Genomic DNA, 25,937 nt, shown 5'->3' with positions numbered 1-25,937 from the left:
TTGTAAGTCACACATGAACCTAAAGGAATATGACGCCTATCACACACAGCATTCCTATAATAAGCACTATTCAATATTATTCAGCAGCTTTTTACCATTTAGCATATTTACCCTCCCCATCCCCAACTCCACCGTTCGCCAGAGTCAGGACTTGGCTTTCTGATATTCTTTGTTGAATCAGACTCACTTTATCTTGAACGATGTGTTACACTTAAATATCATTAAGTACATTAATGATAGCTGCTTAGTTCTGTCCTGTTACCCTATGGGGTGTGGGGTTTGCTGTTCTCCATGTTCGCTCATGACAGTCTGTATGGATGGCCAGTGAGGTTTTGTCCAGAGCAGAATCATACCACCAAACCAAACTGTATACTAAGCGTCAATCATTTTTATAAGAGCAGATATGTTTGAAATGATGTGAATGACTAAATACAGTGAATCTGCCCAGCAGGCACAGGATTTAGACTCCAACGTCGGTTAGACGTTGGATTTTGGTTGAAAATGAAAATCAGGTTGACGTCTAAATCCAACGACTGTTTGACGTCAAGCTCCAACGTTGGCCAGATGCTGAATTTTGGCTGGAATAAACACCCCCACAAAAAATCATAAAAAACGCTGAAATGCATGGCAGTACACATATTACCAGCTTCACTTATTACTAACCAGTTTGACTTTATTTCTGTCAGATGTCTACAGAAGTTATTTTTGAGAATTAACAGAGATTTAGATGTTGAAGTTTTATTTGAAAATGTTTGATCACCATTATTGTGATCAGTGTTTGCTTTAGTTGGGTAGTTTGACTCTTGGCTTAGTAAGTTTGTGGTTCTTGTAATAGTGTTTACCAAAACACATAATTTGTTATAAAATGGGCCATGAACAAATATAAAGTTTTATAGTTTTCATAATCATGAAGAAAAATGATTGAGGATTATTTTTCTTGTCATTGACCCAATTGTTAATGAACAATACTCACAAAACAATACTTTCTTCCTTCAGATCAGACAATCAGATTTTTTTTAAATGCATTTTGAGAGAAAAATCTTTTGAGACACATAGACATCAATAATCAGTATATGAATCTCAACAATGGTGACATGCTTCATGCAGCAATGCATGCTGGGAGCCACCATAGTATAAAACTCATGGCTCCTAGCATGCATTGCTGCATGAAGCATGTCACCATTGTTGAGATTCATATACTGATTATTGATGTCTGTGCGTGTCAGTGTAGGTTAAGTTTTTTTGAGCTCATGTTTAAAAGATTTTAACTGATTGTTATAATACCATGGGATTTCATGTGACAGAAACACAGTGTTTGTAATATAAATGTAAAAACATCAGTGAATCAGGTTATTTTATGATTATAAAACCATTAACAGATAACAGTCATCACCTGATCTCATTTCACGTTAGCTTTCTTTGATGCTGCAAATGTGCTTGACACACAACTGTCACAACGAAGACAAAAGATATAATAAGTGTTAAGAGCCCAACTAATGGAAACACTAATCACTGTAATGGTGTTTAACTGTTATATGTTATGGAAATTAAACACATTAAACACACAAAGTTGGGTTTAGACGTCAACCCAACTTTCATTTTCAACCAAAATATGACGTCTGACTGACGTTGGATTAGTTGGAGTCCAACGTCTTCCTGACGTCACATTGATATACTGTGCCTGCTGGGTGGGGACTGTCCTACATTTTTGCTTAGGATATTCTTACAAAGAATATGAATGTGCAAATGAACTCAGGAGAAACTTGTTCAGTTAAAAATTAAACATAATGATAAATGGTAATGGAACAGATAACAGGGCGTGTTTTAGGGATGCTTTTATGAACCAAATAAAAAACAGGCCTCTATGTCGTACATCATATATGCAGACATTATTTAAAACAACAAATACATCATCTGAAAAATAATTATTAAAGTGTGTGCAATGCCTCATGAGGAATAAGTGAGAAAATAACCACTCTCTCATTAATGAAGACAAACAATGACATGCCTGACCAATCACACTGTTAGTGCATTACAGTTGATTTCACACACACACATCTTTATCATCATCATCATCATCATCATCAGTCAACATGGCTTGACTCTGTGTGCAGAGATCAGGATAAAAAGATCAGATCTTTGCTGCCTTTTATCTGTATTATTTGTTGACATTTGCTTTGTTTAACATAATGCTGATAATGCCATAAAGAGCTTAAAGGGATAGTTCACCCAAAAATGAAAATGTGATGTTTATCTGCTTACCCCCAGGTCATCCAAGATGTAGGTGACTTTGTTTTAGAGCCCTGCATTTCAGCCCCACCCCGACTGGAACCGACTTGCCTCAGGCCTGTTTTATGCTTCTCCTTATTTTTATATTTTAGACATCCATCAATTAGTGATGGAAAGAGAAAATTGCAGCGCTTGTGGAAACAACATGAAACCGTGCTACCGCTACTGTCAAGAGGGGCTCAACTGTGTTTATTTTCCCACCAGTAACAGCAGTATGGTGCGTGCCATCAGCGCAGCTGAACAGTTCTGCGTTCAAATGCACACAATAGGCTTAAGCTTGCTGCAAAGCATCGGCAAAAGTAATTACCATAAATGTGATAGAAAGAAATAGTAAGGAGATATTTTAATTATTTACTAATAAACTAGTGATTTCTGAGTCAGTATTGCATGAATTGCTGACCCTGACTCACCATCTCCTCAGACGTGGCTTTAGAGAGAAGTGCATATTTATGAATTATGATTATAATAAAAGTGTTTTTGTTTTCAATTTGTCTTATTTCATTAAGTAGTCATTTAATGCGTTCTGTAGATATATTTATCATGTCTGTGAGGCATCTATTCACTGAGTTTGTTCATTTTTGTACTCCTGTTAAAAACGAGACGGCAGAAAGCGCATCATGTTTTTTTTCTTTATTTTTTTAAAAGCACAACATTTTGTTGATATTGTTAGTGCACACAAATAAAAGTAGACCCTTTGCATGATTGTTCTTACCTTTATGAGCAAAAATGATGGAATATCCACTGAAAAAAATGCAAGTGATCACGCTGGCACCTCCATGTCCTGCAAAGTGTCTCCGCCCAAACTATTGGAGATAACGCACATTTATCTATGTTAAATCTTTAAATGTTGTTATGTGCTGTTTTATATGTATAGATTTTATTTTAGGCAAGTCCTGATGATCTGAGAATGCTAAATCGATCAAACATAGGCTCACCGTCTGCCACTGGCCGCTTGGTGGTTACTTTAAAAAAAACAAAAACGTATTTAACAAACCAAAAATTCTCCAAACATTTTTCTAAATTAACTAAGCAAAGTGATATACTTTGTTTAGTTTTTTATAACTAACTTTAACTGAACTATTTGAATAGCTGAAACAGTAGTATAAGCTACTTTAGGAAAATAAAATAAAAATAAAAACACGTGCTCTGGCCGGTAGTTCTGATAAGCATTACCACCACCTATCTCTCAAATGGACTATTGACACTCCTAATTGAGATTGTACATAGAGTTTCAATGGTCCATTTGAGAGATAGGTTGTGGTAATGCTCTTATAAGTCTGCAATCAGCCATTAAGCAAGAAGAAGAAGAAGACGCCTCACGCACCTCCTGCTGAGAACACACTCAGGAGAGTAAATACTGTTTAGTTCCTTGCACAGACCCATAATTTTGTGTCTTTTCTCATCAGTGTATTGTCAAGAGCCACAGGGTTTAAAGGGTTAGTTTACCCAAAAATGAAAATTATGTCATTAAAGAGCCAGTAAGATGAAAATTCTAAGCTTCCTATCACTGTTTATAAGTCCTGTACATTAGGTTTAAATCCATCCAAGGTTAAAAAACATTGTCATTTTGTCAAAATATCATTTTAAAATTACCTAAATTCTCAGAGATCCCCAAACGGTTCGCGCGAAGCTGTTCAAAAGATTCAGTTTCCTTAAACCCCACCTTTCGGTAGCATACTGTGTTCTGATTGGTCAACTGACATAGTCAGTTTTGATTGGTTGTTCCGCACACAACTTCACGGTGAACAATGCGTTAGCATCTGTTTGGGGTGAAATATGTCTTATTTCTCTCATCGAGAAGCAAACAGTAAAATAAAAAACTTGAACAGTCAGGGGCGTGGTCACATTAGATATAGCGAAGGGAGACATGAAAAACAGACATCGCGTTGTTTACATATGGATTACTTTATCACAGAATATCTGTTTTCGACAGCACTTGTTTAGTTTTAAAGTAGACATGTCAAGCTTTCTATAGATATCTCTCTCATGTCTCTTCGTTGAGTATTCACGGAGTTACACTTCATTTTAATGACGTGTTTGTAAATGAAGATCAGCGCAGACAGGCTGCAGACAGCACACATACTGATAAGACTCTCGGGAGAAAACAAACACATAACTTCATAATCATACTTCGCGTTGTGATTCGGAGATGCTCGTTGGTCTAAATAAAGTTGGTAGTGAACCCTCTTTTATGTCCAAACGCTTTGAAAATCCCACCTTGTACTCACAGAGATTAGAAAAGCAGTCATCAGTGAAATGTTGTGAACACAACAAAAGGGATTTGTTGTATTGCTCTGGTATTGTGGTAAAAATTTATTTTAGCCATTGTTTCTTCTGATCTTCATTCTTTGGGAGTGAAAATAAAACAAACTTGCCTTTACAATTAAAAACACACTGTCTCCTCGACATGATGCTCTCACACCAACCAGAGCGTCTGTGTGTGTGTGGGTGGGGGGCAGGTCAGAGGTCAGTTTCTCCCAAGACAGTAGGCGGAGATTATTATGCAAAGTGTTCCTAGTGACGTACATAGAGATGGGCAAAAGATTTGAAATCTATAACGACTCGTTTCCTCGATTCAGAGTCGACTCCTAACTTTAGAAGCCAATAACTTTATAAATCGTGTACTTTTTGGTTTAATTACTTTGCACATTGTTTACACTGATGGACAGCTACATCATACACTGTAATACAGGTAATTTTTGATTTCCCATCTGTGTGGCTCTTTAATAACTCATCCTCATGTTGTTCCGTAAGACGTAAGACCTCTGTTCATCTTCGGAACACAGTTTAAAGGGATACTCCACCGTGTTTCCATATTAAACTATGTTTTTCCCTTAACTAAGACGAGTTGATACATACCTCTCTCGTCTCATGCACTGAGACGAGAGAGGTATGTATCAACTCGTCTTAGGTAAGGGAAAAACATAGTTTAATATGGAAACACGGTGGAGTATCCCTTTAAGATATTTTAGAGAGCTCTCATTCCCTTCATTGAAAATCTATGTACGGTATACTGTCCATATTCAGAAAGGTAATAAAAACATCTTCAAAGTAGTCCATGTGACATCAGAGGGTCAGTTAGAATTTGTTGAAGCATCGAAAATATATTTTGGTCCAAAAATAGCAAAAACTACGACTTTATTCAGCATTGTCTTCTCTTTCCTCTCCTTTCCTTATTTATTTATTAAGCACTTTTACACAACTTGTCATTGAACAAAGTGCTGTACAAACACATAAGCAATCATAAAAACATATATCATTTACACCACATATAAATAATGAATTAAACCCCTCAGTTTGATAACCTACAAAAGCAACTACTATACCCTATTTAATGCTAGAGCTAGGAGGTCTTCTTTAAGCTTATGTTTAAAAACAGTAAATGTACATTCCAATATGATAGAAAGGGGTAGGTCATTCCAGAGTTTAGGAGCTATCACTACAAAAGCTCGATCTCCACTTCTCCGCTTTGTTCTTGGAGTCGTTAAAACCAGCTGGTCAGCTCTTCTCTGGATGGGCGGAGGATTGCAACGAGTTCTTATCGCAATGTTCACTCGCCCTTGAACAACACGCCCACCAATATCCCATGCAAAGATCCAAGATCTCGTTCATCATTCTGCAGTTATCCGAAGCCGCGTTAAGATGGAATGAAGTGCTGTGGTTCCAAGAGACTGAGGTCACCTAGGCAGTGCAGAATTTCATTAGCCATTTTAAAGAAGTATTTGGGGATCATGTAGATGACCAAAATAATACAAATCTGTCAAGAGGCTCCGGTCCCGTCCGTAGATCTTCCTCCGATATCTCTCCTGTTAAGTCCAGAAGAGGCTCCCGATCTCCTGTTAGGCCCAGAAGAGGCTCCTGAACTATTAGATTTCCTGGTCACATCTCCTCAACTGGTTTTAGCCAGTCCCCTAAATTCGTCGGTCCTACTTGTGCCATCCAGCTCTTCGGCTCTGCCTCTGCCGCCAGCTCCTGAGGCTCATCAGTCTAGCCTCAGGCTTCCCTTCCTCCAGCTCCGGATTGCATGGAGTCCTCTGATGCACTTCGGCCCACCAGACCCATTTCACCTATCGGCCTGTCGGCCTATCGGTCGTCGCTCAGCTTCTGCCACGGACTTCTGGGTCTCCGGCTTCGTCTCGACTTTTCGACAGTTTGATAACCTACAAAAGCAACTACTATACCCTATTTAATGCTAGAGCTAGGAGGTCTTCTTTAAGCTTATGTTTAAAAACAGTAAATGTACATTCCAATATGATAGAAAGGGGTAGGTCATTCCAGAGTTTAGGAGCTATCACTACAAAAGCTCGATCTCCACTTCTCCGCTTTGTTCTTGGAGTCGTTAAAACCAGCTGGTCAGCTGACCTCAAGGAGCGTTTTGGTGCATATTTCTCAATAAGATTTGCCAGGTACAGAGAGGTCAAAACAAAGCAGTTTGTGATATCCGGTTTGCGAACGAATCACTCGATGTAACCGGATCTTCTTCAACCAGTTCACCAAATCGAACTGAATTGTTTTAAACTTTATATGTAATTTCACAAATAATTACGTTGTATTTTTTTTTTTTTTTTTTTTTTAAGTATGGTATTTCTAAATGTGCTGACGGTCATTTATGATAAACAAAAATGTATTTTAATGTAATTTCTACTGAATGCTTGTTTGTCATGTATTCAAATATACTTGTAATTAGACAATTTAATGCAATAAAAATATATGTGACCCTGGACCAAAACAGTCGTAAGCGTCAATTATATTTTATTTATTTATTTTTTCAATTGGAAAATATTTAAAAGATTTATACATCATACATCACTGAATAAATAACCTTTCAATTGATGTATGGTTTGTTAGGAGGTCAATATTTGGCCGAAATACAACTATTTGAAAATCTGGAATATGAGGGTACAAAAAAATTGTAAATGTTAAGAAAATCATCTTTAAAGTTGTCCAAATGAAGTCCTTAGCAATACATATTACTAATAAAAAAATAAAGCTTTGATTTATTTAAGGTAGGAAATTTACAAAATATCTTCATGGAACATGATCTTAATATCTTAACGATTTTTGCTATAAAATAAAAATCCATAATTTTGACCCATACAATGTATTGTTGGTTATTGCTACAAATATACCTGTGCTGCTTAGGACTGCTTTGTGCTCCAGGGTCACATATGAACTTTCAATGTAATATCAAATATCACACTACAGTTAAATATTGTCAGGGACCAGTCAGGCTCTAATCACCCACACCTGTTCATCATCAGTGATCTCATCAAAACACTAAAAAGCACTCACCACAGCCCCAGTTTCTACATCTGAGTAGAGGGGGGATCACTACCAACCCATTTGACCATTATAGCCTTTCGAGCCAACATTAGGAGAAACTGAACAATATGTTACAAAAGCATTTTAATCAAGAGCAGTGAGTGATTTCTTTGTTGTTGCTGTTCGATTAATATAAAGACTGTCACTTTAAGAGAATGCACTGATACAGTGGCCTACGTTCAGCTGGCTATGTCTGCTATAAGATACTTACCAAGACGGGCATTTTGACATAATTTTTGTCTGAATTTGGCCGTTTAAATAAAATACTTCAGAGAGAGCTTATATTTGCGCGCATTCTGAGGCTATGTTTGGAGAATGTTTTTTTTGTTTGCGTGCTTCGGATGAGCGCATGCACAAATCTTCTCACTGCGCGCGCAAGCTCGCGTCCTCTGCCTCTTAAATGTTTAGACTGACAAAGCTTAAATTAGTTTAGTTTAAACAGAGATATCAACTATCAGTACCCGGGTGATGATGGAATAAATGACAGCTCATATTCCAGTTTTACATATTCTCCAAACATGTTGCCTTTAACCAATCACTTATTTAGCTGCTGTCGCATCCCTTGACATGCCATCTCCTTTTCCCTCTTTCTTGTTCTATTTTTAGCCCCCAAGAGCTTTTTTGTCTTATCCATCTTATCCATGAGTTTCAACGACAACGCACTAACGTTACTGCTGCTTACTCAGCTCTGCACCAAACCCGCACCTGAAACCACTGATTACTTACACCGTACTTGTTATTCTGTAAACTATCACTCTGGTTGGATTCACTTACCTCTGCCTCTCGTTACTTTTCTGACAGAAGGCTTGATGCATACTGCTATGAATCCAATGCAGCCCGAAGACATTGCTTTCACAAACACCACTCCCACGCTGTAAACACGTAAACACATCGTCTCATGACCATCGCTCTTCTCTGGATGGGCGGAGGATTGCAACGAGTTCTTATCGCAATGTTCACTCGCCCTTGAACAACACGCCCACCAATATCCCATGCAAAGATCCAAGATCTCGTTCATCATTCTGCAGTTATCCGAAGCCGCGTTAAGATGGAATGAAGTGCTGTGGTTCCAAGAGACTGAGGTCACCTAGGCAGTGCAGAATTTCATTAGCCATTTTAAAGAAGTATTTGGGGATCATGTAGATGACCAAAATAATACAAATCTGTCAAGAGGCTCCGGTCCCGTCCGTAGATCTTCCTCCGATATCTCTCCTGTTAAGTCCAGAAGAGGCTCCCGATCTCCTGTTAGGCCCAGAAGAGGCTCCTGAACTATTAGATTTCCTGGTCACATCTCCTCAACTGGTTTTAGCCAGTCCCCTAAATTCGTCGGTCCTACTTGTGCCATCCAGCTCTTCGGCTCTGCCTCTGCCGCCAGCTCCTGAGGCTCATCAGTCTCGCCTCAGGCTTCCCTTCCTCCAGCTCCGGATTGCATGGAGTCCTCTGATGCACTTCGGCCCACCAGACCCATTTCACCTATCGGCCTGTCGGCCTATCGGTCGTCGCTCAGCTTCTGCCACGGACTTCTGGGTCTCCGGCTTCGTCTCGACCCTCCGCATCTACGGCTTCATCTGGCTCCTCCCTTCCTCCAGTATTCCCTGTTGTCCTCGCTTGCTCCATCGTCGCCCTGGTCAGCCGAATCCCCGGCTCCGCCTCAGGCACACAAACCAGCTGCTTCACCTTGGGCTTCCAGGCCTGCGATGTCGACCTGGTCCATCGATCTCTCCGCTCCACTGGTTCCTCCATGTACCCTAGTTCCGGCTCTGTGGATCGGCCTCGAAATGTTGACCAGTCCTTCAGTCAAAGCTCCCCACTGTCGGCTCCACCATGGTATTGGCCTCTTCAGAACTCTCCTGGATCTCTCCTGGATTGTGTCCTTGTTCTACTGCCCCTAGGATTCCTAAATGTTCACCTGTTACCTGAGTTCCAACGATCTCCCAAGCCTCCCGTGTTTCATCCAAGCTTACTTGATAATTTCTGCACCTGAAAGCGAAAGAGAAGAGTATTAACGAACTGTGACTGTGTGGCATTGACATATCTGCTAAGGACTTACTCACCTGTTTTCAGACTCACATGGAGTGATTTGCACCAATTAATTACTTAAGATTACTTACCCCATACTTTTTATTCTGTAAATAAACACTGTGGTTGGATTCACTTACCTCTGCCTCTCGTTACTATCCTGACAAATATGTAATCAAGTTAAACATGTATGTTAAAATGCTCATGTTACTCCTCTCCTCATCAGGTTACACTGGCTACCAGTAGCCGCTCGCATCAAATTCAAGGTACTGATGCTTGCCTACAAGACGACCACTGGCACGGCACCAACTTACCTAAACTCACTGGTTAAATCCTATGTGCCCTCCAGAAGTTTGTGCTCTGCAAGTGAACGACGCCTTGTGGTGCCATCCCAAAGAAGGTCAAAATCACTCTCACGGACCTTTTCCTGGACTGTGCCCAGCTGGTGGAATGACCTCCCAATCTCAATTCGTACAGCTCATTTACTCATTTTCAAGAAACATCTAAAGACTCATCTTTTTCCCCTGCACTTATCCAACTAACACTAGCACTTTTCCTTTTCTTGTCTTTTTCATTTAATAAAAAAAAAATAAATAAATAAATACCTGGCTATGCGTTCTATACTAGACTAACTTTGAATTGTCATGGCACTTGTATACTGTTGTTCTCTTGTTGACCTGACTGCTTCTATTGTTCTCATTTGTAAGTCACTTTGGATAAAAGCGTCTGCTAAATGATTAAATGTAAATGTAATGTTAGTCAATACATCAAAATAAGTGGACTTTTTTTAAGCACAACAGAATATTCTTCAAATGCAATGCCTTGCAAAGTATTTTAATGTATTTCTTCTTTAATATTATTACAGTGTGCTTTTCAAAAGTGTTAAGAAAGTCATAAAAGTCTCTCACTTTAAGTTACTTAAGTAGCTTTTATTTATCAAGTAGTACAAAATGGCCTGAAGCAAGCACTGGAGGGACATCATCATTTTTCAGTTCCACTTCACAGACCACGAGTGGAAACGAACTTTAGAATGACACAACAGTCATTTATGACCCTCACGATTCAGCAACAACAGCTTACTCTTTGTATCATTTGTCATTTCACTCTTATTAAGTCATTGCACAAATGTAGAACTTTCCAGTTTTAGTTCTCAGTCTGATCAAGTGTTTGCATGTCCTGTTGAACAGAAAAGATTGAAACCAACAATTATAAATTCAATCGGACTTAGCCAGTTCATTTCCACTGGTGTGCTTACCTGAGACTTTTAAATTTTTTTACATTCGGACTGGTTCTATTGGTCCAATTACAAACGGATTATCAGGGTCCATGTAAATGCATCTACTATTTGAAGTCCTCTCCAGTTTTAAAGTAATTACACTTAATCTGTTATACTTAATCTTTCTGTCTTAGATACTGTTTTTTGGTCCAATATGTAATATATCTGTCTTATCCAAATTTAATAAGAGAAAATTGTTGGTCGTCCACAGTTTATTAACACAGATTAAGTTTAATCTGGTCTTGTTGAAATGTATAGTTGAGTATCATCAGCATAACAATGTTAACTAATACTGTATTTCCTAATAATGTCACCAAGGGGCAACATGTATATTGAAAATAGCTATGGGCCTAAGACAGATACTTGTAGCACTCAGGTACTTTACACACAATCACACATACACATACACACACACACTGAATCCCATCAGGTCACTGCAATGTCTCAGGTTCAGATCTCTCAGGACAGCTGTTAGAGTCTGACTCTATGTTTTAATGGTTTGTGGCTCCGCTGCTTCACTGTGATGTTGTTTTAGAGTTACTGGACTGTAAGCGTGTCTGGCTGTGGCCTCATCAGGTTCAGTGAATAACATTGGCTGAATGCAGGATCTCTGCTGTGTGTCTTCTAAACGCTTAAATACTGTCCGAGTGAACCGAAGCAGGCCACTTTCCTGTAGAGTTTAGCTCCTACCCTAACTAAACACACCCGAAGCAGCCAATCAAGCTCTTACTAGGCATAATAGAAACTCTGAGGCAGGTGTGATGTGGCAAGTTGGAGCTAAACTCTGCAGGACATCAGCCCTCCAGTACATCCAGCCCTCTTGTCAACTAACCTTTAACACGTGATGGAAACGAGACGAGACATAACATAAATGCTGGTCATGTGACGATGACTATAATTAAATGTATAATGGAATATTGTTTATGAATAAAAATGAGACTACATTCTAAAATGTCTCTTCATTTTGTTGACCAAAACAAAACAAAGCAAAATGTTATAACATTGTTGTGTGTCATTTAGTCGTGTTATTATTATTATTTTTCAGTATTTCTGTTTCCTTTGTCTCACTTCAAGGGCCACATCAGGTCACACTGTGCAGACGCAGTTGATGTCACTTCCTCAAGCCTCACTCACTCATTATTTAGAAGACGACATCAAACAAAGTTAGGTCTGACACAGAAAGGGATCGATGTGTGTACTTCTAATATGTTTGGTTGGTAACATAAATGTTGTAAATTCAAATCAGAGAGTCTTCTGTGTCTGGAATGGATGTGTTCTTGAGTCTATAAGGTAACAATAATATAATAAGATAACCTTGTTTGAAATGGGTTTAGCCAAAAGTAGATTTTGGTTTTGTCTATACTACTAGGTACTTATACTATATTGACTGGTTTAAATAGAATTGCATCACTAAAAAGAGACTAAAATTTCATTGATTAAAACTAGACTAAATGTCATCAGTTTTCATAGACTAAAACTAGACAAAAATAGTCATGGATAATTCTGACTAAAATAAGACGAAAATGTTCAGACTTTTAGTTGACTGAAACTTGACTAGACTAAAAAAAAGAGTATGAACGTGACTAAAACTAATAATAACTAAAATACCAGATTTTACACAAAGACTAGAACTAAAACTAAAATTAAAACACGCCGCCAAAAACAACACTAGTTTGGACACTCATGATGTATATAAGGGACTCTTGTTTTGTGCGTATGTGTGGCCGTTATGATTTCAGTGATGCAGGAAATGTAGAATCCAGTCCTGAAAATGGAATTCACTGTATAATGCAGAAAATCACATAATTTGACAACATTTGTATGAATAAATCAAAAGTAGAATTGTAATGTAATGATGTAAAGATATACATTTTTTTTTAGCACGATTACAGTGACCAAAGTTATCACAGTTTCAGTATGACGGTATTGTTAAAATGTGCTGGAAATGTATGGAAGTAAAATAAAATAATGACAAATGTCTTTGAAACAAAAAAGCTAATCTGTGAAGTGAAAATGGACCGAATATTGCCTGTTGAATATTATACATTGTATTTTAAACAGATTGAATATTTCGGAAGTGAAATCTTGGAGATGAATATGAATTATTGAATTTTTAGTTATGAAAATGTGTGTGAAATGTTGTGAATTGAAATATTGACAGCTTAAATAAACAACTATGTTAAATTTCAGCCCCGAAAAATGCAAGCCCTGAAAATACAAGGCATAAAAATCCAAGCACTGTTAATCCAAATCATAAGTTTTTTCAGTTAGTGTATTTCAACAGGCTTTTTTGTCTCAAAGAAATTTGTCATTATTTTACTTGCATAGAAATGTTCAAAAAGTACTGACACATAAATAGTTTCACCAATTTTTATATTTAAAATGAACAAACAAATAAAATGATTTTATGTTTGCATAAACACTTAAACAATAACATTGATGAAAAAAGATACTTAAGATAACTTAAGAAATGAGTATCTGCTCCATAAATAATTATAGATACATTATCTTAATTGTTTAAAATGTCAGACACTGCACTCATGCTAACTGTGAATGTAAGTCTCTGTAAAACCACTCACTAGCAGCAGGTGGCGGTGATGGAGCAGCAGAATTACAGCTACTGTACTACTCTAAACAAAACTACTCTGCATGCTTTGCCATGCCATGCCTTATGCTGGATAATATTGATTTATCCTGAGCTGTTTAAATTTCGGCAGGGATAATTAAGGTTAGGGATGTTTGAGCATCTGTCGTCATGCGTTAAGAGCATTTATTAAATTAGTAAAGCCAGCTGCTGGTGTACGAAGCACACAAACAGAGGTGCTGCAGCCCTTCACAAACCTGACATTAATCTGATTCCATTCTGTTATTCTCTTAAGTACTGTGTAGGAAAACAAGATTTCATGTAATTCAACATCACTGAGATGTTAAACATGATTTGACTTTACAGTATGTTGCTCAGTTAAGCAGTCCAACATGAACACTTTAGAGACTACATCGGTTAACAAAACATGTCTTCATTTTTCAGTGAAAGAAATTGTTGACTCTGCACTGTTTGTCATTAATATACAAGGGGAGTAATTCATTACTCAAGTGACAGTGTGTACACAGAGTTATATTACATAGGGCTGTCAAGCAATTCTTTTTTTAAAATCTAATTAATTAGATGATACGTAGATTAATTAATCTAATTAATCACACATTTATATGGCCTGAGAAAATCTAATTAGAGCTATTTTTCTTGTTAAATGAGAAAATCCTTAAATAGACATTACAAAAATAAGCTTTAGAAATTAATATTTTGCTTCAGCATAGTACAAAATACACATAAAATTTTAATGCTTAAATGTGGCAATAATATTGATTGATGAATACTGAAATATTATTATTATTATTTTTTTTTTTATTTTTTATGAACTACTGTACCTATTTCCAAATGCAACTTAAAGCTCTATTAGGTGGCAGTAAGTCACTGTCTTAATTAGTGAATCATTAAGTCATTCACTCAAATGATTTGTTCAAACAGCTAATTCATTCAGAAATAAAGCAAGTGACTGCCTTTATGAGTTAGTGAATCATTGATTTGATTCATTCAAAACCATGTATTCATGCAATAATGAATCACTGTTGTGTGTTGATTAGAGACGCTCAACAGTTCTTTTGTGGGTTTGATTGGAATTATTTTAATTTGTGAAACTGAAGTAAAACAGACAAAATTGTGTTTAAATTGTAACAAAATATTAACGCATTGTTTACTAAACTGTACAAAAAAAAATCAATGTCACATTTGTATGGGATGAAATTAGACTCAAAATGATTAACAGATGCACACAAAAATATCAATGTACTACATCAATTTTATACATGTATCTTACGAACCACAAACAAATGCCTTTCAATTTTATTTGGGATTAAATTATTGTGCATCGATTTGTACACATACAGACATGTTTGCGAATAAAAATTTTCTGTTCTGCATTAATATATCATAAATTGCTCATGCAAAAAGGAATCCATGCATATGTGGATCGGGTGGCACGCATTAATTGACATCTAATTCGACTCATTCTTGTTTGGTTCATTTGGATTTTGAGACTTCATTTTCGCAGTTCTCAGCATTTCACGTTCCAACTAAACTCTATCATATGATATAAATATAAGAATTTATATATATTTGTATTGCATTTGTATTTTCTTCAGAACATCAACACTGAATGGAAATCAGAATATAAAATCCAGTTTGTACTGCTGTTGTTCTTCATTGCTTTGACCCTCCTATCTCTCTCTGTTTTTCTCTATGTGTAGCTGGCTAGTAGCCAGAGGATCTCTCTCAGACACACACACACACACACACACACACAAACACACACACAGCTGTCTTCATCTCTCCCTCACTCACCTTCAGAGTCTGTTCTGCTTTAGAAAGGGTCAATATCACACCTACAGTGAGCTCTACACACACACACACACACACACACACAAATCACCTGTATAGTTTCCTCTCTAATCAATGCAGTCTGCTTGGATTTGCAAAACCCAAAATTAATATAGATTTGTTGTCCGCTTGCACACTAAATTATGCAAAGCAAAGTGTTTTATTTCCTGGTTCTTTGGTTGTTTGTGTGAACGAGGAACACCACCTTTGTAAACACACAGGCTCATTATCACACTCTTCACACTCATTGCGACATCTGTATCTCACTCTTTTCTAAACCTACAATCCACTTCATTGTCTGAAATGTAATGCAACTCTATTAACACACACACATGATGTAAAATTCAACATTCTAGGAACATTGATTTGTAACATTCCAAAAACATAAAAACATCCAGTTCCCCTAATGTTAATAGAATGTTATTTTAAGGTTAGTATGATGTTCCAGAAACATTCAATCATTCAAACACCTGCTGTGAACAATCACTGAAAGAAAGAAATAAGAACACAAACTACAACTTTCTCCAGAATCAGCCTTTTATGAACTGAAGATACAATTATTTAAATCTTTCAAGATCTGATTAAACAACTCCGCAAACAGCATTACCAGCTTCGGTTATTACTACTTAGATTGACTTTATTTCTGTTAGATGTCTACATAAGTTCTTATTGAGAATTAACAGGTTTAGATGTTGACCCCTTGTTGAAAATGTCATTTCAAGTCACCATCATGCAGATCAGTGTTTATTTTAGTTCAGCTCTTGAAACGTAACTTATACTAAGGTACTTCTTTTGCAGGAATTTCAGCTGTTTTCAGAAAACAACATGTCTATTTTATTGACAGACAAATGACTGCTGTAAAGTAGTTTCAACAACTACAACTATGTTGCTTTTGGAACTGAAATGTTATATGACAATGAAGTAAACTCAAATGTGAAAAAAAGAAAATTTTTTAACACACTTTAATGATTTCTTTAAGATTGTCTAAAACTTTTTAAAAATCACATGTAGACATTAGTACTCATTATACAAACCTCAACAATTGTGACAATCAAAAAAAAAATAAAAATCTGGAATACATTGAATGTTTTTTTGTGTGCTCGCATGAAGTATGCCACCATTGTTGTGTTTCATATGCCTAATGTTGATGTCTGTGAGTGTATTAATGATGCAAAATATGTTAACAATGACAGTATTTATACACTCACAGACATTAGCATTCAACATCAGCATTACAAGTTGTTTCTTTTCACACTGAGTTATTTAAATCTCTTTAATGCAGTCATTTGTCTATCATTAAAACAGACACCTTGAGCTGCTTTATCAATGCAGACAGGTTTTATAAAAAAAAAAAAAATGCTGTAAAAGAAGCAACTTAACAAAAGTTGAGGGTGAAGAGCCCAACTAAAACTCCATAATGGCGATGTCAAACGAAACATTTTCAGTAAGACATCAAAATCTAAATCTTTGTTAATTCTCAATAAGAACTTCTGTAGAAGAGAAGAACCAACGTTTAGAGAACATTCTTATAACTAAATTCTGTTAGCTGGGTTCATACTCATACAAAATATGCACAAATGGTTGGTAACATAACAGGTGAAACAGTCTTCAATATATATTTTATTACTTTACATGTTATTTTTGATTAAGCATGAAGGCAAAATGGTTGGTTTGAAAATATTTGGCCTTTATAAAACTTATTATTATTATATTTTTACTTCGGCTTAAGGGACTTGGAAACAGTAGGTTTTATGATAATTTACAGATGTTTTGACTTTCATAATTAAAATTAGTTTATTTGCTTTTTTATTTTTATAAAGATACACTACAAACAGTAATATTGTGAAATATTATTACAGTTTAAAATAGCTGTTTTCTGTGTGAATCTGTGTTAAAGTGTAATTTATTTCTGTGATGCTCCGCTGTATTTTCAGCATCATTCCTCCAGTCTTCAGTGTCACATGATCTTCAGAAATCAGAATAATATGATCATTTACTGCTCAAGAAACATTTCTGATTATTATCAATGTTGAACACAGTTGGGCTGCACAATATTTTGTGGAAACCATCATGCATTTTATTTTTTTTTTGATTCACAGACTAATAGAACATTCAAAAGAACAGCATTTATTTCAAATATAATTATACTGTAACATAATACGTTTGTACTGTCACTTTTGATCAGTTTGCATGAATAAATACATTTATTTAGTTAGTGTACTGTACATTTGTGTTTTGGCCCTAATGTTGGTCTGTGGAGGAGCTTCATGCAGGGATGACGTGTTCAGATGCTGTCTAGTTAGGCAGCTCACTAGGGTTTGGAACAGAGCCTCTGTACTGTCCTTCTTTCACTGCTACCATGAAATCTAGACAGAGAGACTGATATGAAAGCACAAGAAACACGGCCTGGAATCAGTTCCTGTTCGCAGGTATGAGACGAGAACTCAAAACTTGGCACAGTGTAGTGGAGTGATGGCATCCCTGCAGTGTGTTGTGGGGGATTTGAGGTTGAGTTTGGCACCGTTAGTGGCCATTCATGCTGACACAGAGACAGAAGCTGAAAACTAATGACACCACTGAGCAACCAACCACCTCACTGAACGAGAGCAGATATTCAGCTGATTTAAGCTTGTTATTTTCACCTGAAGATCTTGATTCTTATCAATATCTTCTCCTGTAATTGATACAGGATGACATAGAAAGACTTGAGAAAAATCATGCATTTTATTCACTAACCATCTGAAATCTTGTTTAATTATGCTAGCAGGCTAATACTCTGAAATAGAGCTGTGCCATTAGCATTAATAATGTCACAGGCATTTTTTTTTTCAACACAACACGTCTCATTAATTTTAGGCTCATTACAGATCGTGCCTTATTCACAGAACTCAGCACTATTTGCCTTCTGCAATTAATGGTGTGCCATTACTGTCAGGCGGTAAACAGAATTTTATATAAAATAGATGTTTGTATACAGCAGTAGTTTACCAGTGTGTGAGATGAAGTCTAGAGCACATTCACTGAGGCCATCAGGTCTGAATGATGCTCTAGGCTCAGTAAAGTATGGCAGATTGTGTCAAACTGTGTTCACATTTGTGCTCTTAACTGATTAGTGAAATTACTTCATTATACCAGGAGGCAGAATAATATCTGAGCTGTAGGCTGTCACATGGAGTCAGTTTTGATTTTATTTTCTTGCTCATTTCAGTTTCTCGTTTCTTAATAAAGCGCAGACAAATAGCCAAAATTGGAGGCAAATCAGTGCTCGTTCACGCAAGTGACAATCACACAGTGTGACTTGTCAAAGACGCGATCTGAGGGAATTGCAGACACAACGCTGACACCCGCAAAATACTTGGCATGCTAAATATCTGCGATCCACAATCACGCTGTGACTTAAAACTACATCAGCGATGAGCTACTGAAAAATAATTATTTACCTCCAACTCTCTTAGCAGAACACCCAATCCCTGTTCCCTCGCGCAAGAACTCCGGTCTGACACAGGTTCGTATGTTATTTCCTTATCATTTCTCCCATGTGTTTGGTTCTGACACATAGTTTACAGACCAGACGGAGCTGTCAGCAGTTCTTCCTATTGATAAGTCATGCGGTGTGAAACACCCTGTCGCCGATCCATTGCATAATGTGAACACAGTAGCAACTGAGTGCTACCCCAGATAGTCACGCAGTGTGAAAACAACAGCAATCAGAGGAGTTGGAAAATCGTGCATTGAGAACTCGGCATCAGTACAGTATCTGTTATGTTAATGGAATATATATATATATATATATATATATATATATATATATATATATATATATATATATATATATATATATATATATATTCCATTAAGTGGCATTTGGCAGTCATTGCAATCATTTGATTTTCTGAGGCGTTTAACATTTTCACCTCTGCAGGGACAAATTTTATAATTGCCTTACATGCATAAAACAATCAGAATCAAGGAAACAGTCCAGGGTCAAAAACACTAAGGCAAGGCAAAAATAAGAAATTCAGAAAACAAATCACCAGCAATGTGTGTGTGTGGGTGTGCCATTCTTATAGTGTGAGACTGATGATGAGGTAATGAGAGACAAGTGATGATGAGTCTGGCAAAGGATTATGGGAAATGGAGTCCGTGGTGAGTGGTAAAGGGCACAGGATGGGGTGCCCTCTAGTGCACCTCAAGGGTACTCCAGCTAGAGTTACACATCCAATTTTCTTAAACAAAAACCATCTTTACAATGCAAAGGTGGAACAGTATTTTTATCCAACATGCATTTATGTTTATTTGGACAGACGGTTTAATGCTACTCGTGTACATGCATTAACACACATAAATTGCAAAATATAGCTTATAAAAAAATAAAAACTTATTATTGCTCTTGATATTGTAATAATGTTGAGTAAAAGAAAGCTTGATATATGTTGTAGCATGAAAAATAAAAAGCATGAAGCTAAAGCACTGAATCTGCAAAATCTGTTACCTCCATCTTTTCTGCACTTTGTTGTTTATGATGATGAGAGCAGAATTCAGTCAGTGAGCGCACACTACGCTCTGTGTCATCAAGACAGCTGGAACAGGTCTAGTTTAATTATGCGGGGGCATTATTGCTCATTATTCCTGACCTTGGCTTTGGAAATGAGGGACACTTGGACTGATTTTATTGTTTATGCACTTTTTCTCTTGTCTGTGTCTCCCAGGTGGAGCTCCAGACAACCGAGAGAATAAAGTGTTTGAGCGACGGAGGATACGAACTGCAAAAGTGAGTACTGTGTGTGAACATGAAACAAGAAGCTGGCAAGACAGTGGAGTTTCTGTTATAAAAGAACATTATTTCCTCTCTGTGCTGATGTGAGGGCTCCCTCTAGTGTGCAGCTCAAGTCTTACAAACCCAACAGATTCTCTTCTCTGTTAACCATTTCATTTATCTCAAAGGGATCATTTCCATTATTTCACGTGTCACAAACTTGTTCTCTAACAGTTATCCCAGTAGTTAAATTCCAGTGAGAATCTAGTTGGGATGTTTTTGTAGACATAAGCTGTGAATTATTAGTTTGGTGTCAAACACAAAACAATAGTGATGGGAAAAACACACATTGAATCAACTGAAGCACTAAAAACGCTTATTACAACCATATTACATTCAATTAACATCATCAAATACTATTAAATATCAAATGCCTGTATAATATGTGCTATTTTATTATTTTGCAGGGCTTGTTTTGTTGGTTTTATGTAGAGCTTTTATAAACAAGCCATTAAAAAGAATATTAACCACTATTCTTCCTTTTACACAAATGTCTGATAACAGTGTCTACAAACTAACAAAACTGATCTGAGATCAGGTTAAGAAAAAAAAAAAAACTTAATGAGAACAAAATGAAGCTTTGTTAACAGAAATTACAGGATTTTATCAGTTTTATACACACTCCAAACCACTGGTTCAAATCAAATGGTTGCAAAAGTTTCAAAGCCTCATGAAGCAGTGCTTTGAAAACCCCATCACTACTAAACAGGCAAAAAGAATAATTTCACTCTAGAAGCATTATCACTAATTCAGAGCAGTAATCAGGAGGGAGCTGTATTCCTGTGAGAGTGAAACTGTAGTTTCCAGCCATTTGTTCACTTTGACTGTGAAGTAAACAATACTCGTTTCAAATATGAATTACTTTGCTAAAGAAAGTTCAAAGTGTCAACATCATCATCATGAAATGTATAATTTAGAATTTAAAATGTAAAAAAAAAAAAAAAGAAAAAGGAATGAATGAATGGATTAATTGTGAATGTGCTTGTTTTAGTCATCAGATGGTGACAGACATGGAGAATAACATCACAGTGAGCACACATCCACTGGAGAACACAGTACTGATGTGAGTATATGATCAATATCTCCATCATCAATACGGCAGATATCACATTGCCACAGTTGATTATAATAACAGGTACTCCACTGTCACGGATGATAATGGATAATACAGTGGACTCAATTATTGCTTTCTCTTTATCATGGTATTGCATCGCTAACAGTAATTTATGCATTCAGCCTGCTACAAGCAGGCCTACAGGTTGTGAGTGCAGAATTACACTGTGAGAAACAAAAGGTTTCACTTCACAAGTTGTCCTTGATACAGTGTTAATTACATTTTTATAGAGTTTAGTTTACGAATGTTTGCTTGAAATGACCAGTTTGGTGATAAATCATGGCAAAGTTCCCCACGATTAGTATTAGAGTTTCATATTCTAATTATCATTAAAACTATTTGATTACCATGATTTGAACAACTCAGTATAAATAATACCCTCCATAAAACAGAGATGTAAGTAACAGCAGAGCACACAAAGTTGCTTAGTTTCATTTTGTGTGAAAACACTGCGGAAAACTTCAATGTTTTAAACGAGTGCTCAGGGAATTATAAAAATTAATATATGAATTAATTAATTATATGAATGTAACTCTGACTGTCTTCAGAAAAGATTAAATGGCATCTTGTTTTCACCTTCGCTCCGTGTAATAGCTAATAAACTAGTGTTGGTTACTTGACACAGCTTTAACTCTGCTGCTCCATCAGCACCACCTGCTGTCAGAGAGTGGATGTACAGAGACTCACATTCACATTCAGTCTGTGTGCAGTCTCTGTCCTGACTAAAAACAGACCAGACTCACACGCCCTGCTCTAATTTATGACCGGTTGATGAAAAACAAGCTTATGTGGATGCTACACATTTAAACAATTCAGATAATGTATCTAGAATTATTTAAAATGCATGATAAAATACATATAATAATTCATTAATCAATTATCATTTTGACTCTTTTCTTTATTTAAAGGCTAAAATGTGAGGTTTACAATTTTATGAAAGCTTTTCAAAACTTTATTTTAACATTTCATTTATATATATATATATATATATATATATATATATATATATATATATATATATATGTGTGTGTGTGTGTGTGTGTGTGTGTGTGTGTGTGTGTGTGTGTGTGTTTGTGTGTGTGTGTGTGTATATACACACACAACATAAACTGTTTTCAGTCATGATGTCATTTGAAATCAGGACTTCACTGGTAATGTTATTGTTTTTGTGTTTATGCAAACAAGAAGTCAATTTATTTGTTCTTTGTTGTTTTCAAAAATAAAATGTGGTCATTTCCAGCACATTTTAACAATACTGTGATAATACTGATAACCGTTATAGTTTTGGTCACTATATTCGTGCTAAGAAATTTTCATTCTGTTACATCACTAAACTGTAAAATAGAGTGTAAGCTAATGAATTGTATCTTTGCTCATGTTATCCATCAGCATCCATCATGACTGGGAAGACTTCCTGCAGACACAGGATATCCTGGAGAAGAGAAGCCCCTCCCCTCCCTCGCTGTCCTCAGACAAGATGAGCACCTCCATCAGCATGACCACCCTATCAGACGGCAGCACCCCTGTAAGCCCCACCCTCTTTCCTCTTCCGCAGGCTTTTGGTGTAGCTGCAGTAGTTTGAGGTGTTTTTAATTTTAGGTCAGTTTGGTCTGAAGAACATGACATTGAGGAGCATCAAATCCATTTGGTAATGCTTGTGTTCAGACATGTTCCCTGGTAGTAATCAAGGTATTATTTGAAATACCTTTGACACACCTATTATGTAAATAAGGAAATAGATCGGTGTTCTTCTGTGCTGAGAAGGTTGTGACTGTCTTGTTGTTTGATGAAATCTTATCAAATCTGAGTCTCACACTATTTAGCCAGAGGAATCTGTTGTTTAGGCACTTGTGTACAGTACAGGTTGACACACACACACTCACTGCAGCCTTTATCCACTGTTTAGTTCGTTTTTTATGGCTGTTTTTACAATATACGTGGTTGTAAAGTCGCTTTATTAGATCAGTCCATGCCGTATGCAGGTTTATGGCTAGAAAAGGAAAAACAATCTAAAGGTATTTTTGGTGTGTCTGAAATCTCAAACTCTTTGACACATTGGAATGCAATGATTTCATCCAGCTGCTACTGATCAAAGCATGAGCATAAAAAGGCAGCAGGTGCAACTCATACCAGCCTTTCACTTTGGAGCCAAGCATCATTTTGCCCTTGCCACCTTTATTTATATAGCACTTTTAACAATATATATTCTAACAAAATATATAGAGATGTGCTGCATTTGGTCTCGTACTCTATCACTTACGTTTTCAGTGTTGTGCGCTTGCTTAGATCTTTGTTGTGATAAACAGTAAAGTGTGTTCAAGCGCTAGCAAAGAGACTGTAAAGAAATACCCTTTGTGAGAAGCAGTTAAATCAGCGGGAGTTAAAAGCAGATCGTAAGTGTATTTATTTCTTGTCTCATTAGTGTTTAGCGCAATTGTTATTGCTAGGAAAAACTTGTTTACTGTGTTGGGACGTGCTGCGTTTGGTCTCGTACTCTATCACATACGTTGTCAGTGTTGTGCGCTTGCTTAGATCGTTGTTGTTATAAACAGTAAAGAGTGTTCAGCTGAAGGTGATGAGCTAAATGAATATATAAATGTAACAAAGCAACTGAACAGCATTAAATAGGAAAATATTGTCATCGCAAACCGGCAGTTCATCATTGAATTCAATGATGTCATCACCCAGCTAAGTTGAGTTTAAGTGGGTTGGGCACTTCAGGCTGCACTACCCCATGTTGTGCTGCATGTGACCATCTCCTCTGTGTGTCTCAGCACCTTAAAGGACGTTTCACTAAAAGAGCACGGGTGTGTCTTTTTAAAGATGATGTTGCATCCGGCAAACTTGACAATGGGTTTTCGTAATAACGATTTTGCGTCTTGCTATAGACAACTTAATCCAAAATTATTTTGTTGGTCTTTTTTATGTTGTTGTAGGAGCACCATTCTGTGAAATACTGAATGTCCTCTCTGTAGGCTGTTAAATTAAAAATAAATTACAAAGAGAAAGCGACTAAATAACATTTTACATTGTCAAAGAACATTATGACTGACTTCGGTCTAGCATGAGTTTAAGCACTCTCAAAAAAAAAAAAAAAGCTCCCTTCAGTTTCACAGCAGTTACTCATGTTGTGAAGAATTCTGTTCTGCTGCTGAGGGGTGTGTCCTCCTCAGGGACTTTGAGAATATTTTCCTAGCTCTGGACAGATATGGCCCTTGGGTCACAAGATCCTAACAAACCCACACAGTGTGTGTGAGTCTTTAAAGCTCTGCACAGTAACTCTCACTGCTGTGTGTCTCTCACTCTGAAATTCATCTTTGAGCAATTGATGTTATGTATTTATCAGAATTGGAATGGAATTATATTCTGAATTAGCTTATAATTGTTTAATTATGTAACTGGCATGATTACCTCACAATTTTTACCTGACGAATAAAATGTTGTCCGACACCCTGATAAAGGCAAGTAAGCCGCCATTAATTTTTGCATGTATAAATAAATCTCTTCTGAAATCATTACTTACAGTAGATTGAAGTGCAGTCTGGTGTTTCCACAAATCTGTGTCCAGTATCAATCATACTGTAGTACCAATGACTGGACCATGGCTGACATCTTTAGGGTTTTCTGATTTCTGAATGTCACTGGCTTAACAAGTTCCAGTTTTCATGATCAGGGAAAAAGGTTCACTTTTGTTGGATTGTATCATTGTGCCACTCGGGGTGGATCCATTATTTAACATTTTAATTTCTCTGTATTTACAAATCCTTGGAAACATTTGTGATAATGTAAGTGCACAAGTGCATTCAATATATCACACTGTGCAAGTGGTTTATGGATATATCATTACAAAAATCTTACATATTGTTCATCTAATTGCTCATAACAACTAGTGTTAATAAATAAGTAAACCTAGGCTGACATTAGTAGACAAAAATAGTATTATTGTAATTATTATTATAAATATTACTTGAAGGTTTCCTGTGTGCTTTGATCATGTGATACATACAGTAGAGTCTAATATGAGCTGATGTGAAGTTGTAATGATTCCACTAGAGGTCAGTACAGGGCTGTAATCTTCTCATATGCCATCATCATCATCATCATCATCACTTATCACCAGACCATGAATATACTGCATCTATTTCTAAATACAGTTAATTGTTTTAAATATATTATATATTTTTTTATGTGTTTTTTAATATTGTTTAATCTTTGTTTAAGGGTAAAATGATCTTAGTGTAAATGTCTCCTTGTTGGTAGAGCACAGTGAGTCTTCCACCTGGTCGAGGATGTAAACGTTGGCTAGTTGGTATCTTTATGTCACAAAGGAAATTACTGTGTCTCACTCAGTCTATTTCTCATTTGGTGTAATTGCATTCTGTTGTCCTGGTATTAATTAAAGCGTCAGAGGAGAACAGATGAAGGTTCCTCTGCCTCTTTCTCTCTCAGTCTTTTAATTTCATGACACTCAACATTAAATATTTAGTGGCTGTAGACGGCATCAGACCAAGGCCTCGTCTGTGTCCGCAGCGCGTCGTAATGTGCATCGATCTGATTTCGCTCTGTTTGGTCACTGCCGTGTGTTTGGGGACGTTGCCAATATGAAAGGTTGATTGATATGATTATGATGGGGCTCTATTCATTAGATCCGTGAGCATGATTGTCT

The 25,937-nt window shown here is 36.7% G+C and overlaps 2 protein-coding genes across 3 annotated transcripts in view; one reads left to right on the top strand and one right to left on the bottom strand.

The window, feature by feature from the left end:
• Positions 1-25,937, bottom strand: part of LOC113115415 (tyrosine-protein kinase receptor UFO-like) — a 1,029,470-nt gene that overhangs the window by 807,655 nt on the left and 195,878 nt on the right. The gene's annotated exons all lie outside the window — the stretch shown is intronic.
• schip1 (schwannomin interacting protein 1) overlaps positions 1-25,937 on the top strand; it is a 216,892-nt gene that overhangs the window by 71,260 nt on the left and 119,695 nt on the right. The window contains exons 3-5 of the mRNA XM_026282991.1: positions 20,051-20,112; positions 21,149-21,220; positions 22,661-22,796. Coding sequence (XP_026138776.1) covers positions 20,051-20,112; positions 21,149-21,220; positions 22,661-22,796 — 270 coding nt within the window. The remainder of the gene's footprint in view (positions 1-20,050; positions 20,113-21,148; positions 21,221-22,660; positions 22,797-25,937) is intronic.

Source organism: Carassius auratus, chromosome 15 (genome assembly GCF_003368295.1).
Source record: "Carassius auratus strain Wakin chromosome 15, ASM336829v1, whole genome shotgun sequence".
Lineage (NCBI taxonomy): Eukaryota > Metazoa > Chordata > Actinopteri > Cypriniformes > Cyprinidae > Carassius > Carassius auratus.
The sequence above is the reverse complement of the archived record's forward strand: the minus strand, read 5'-3'. Positions and strand labels throughout refer to the sequence as shown.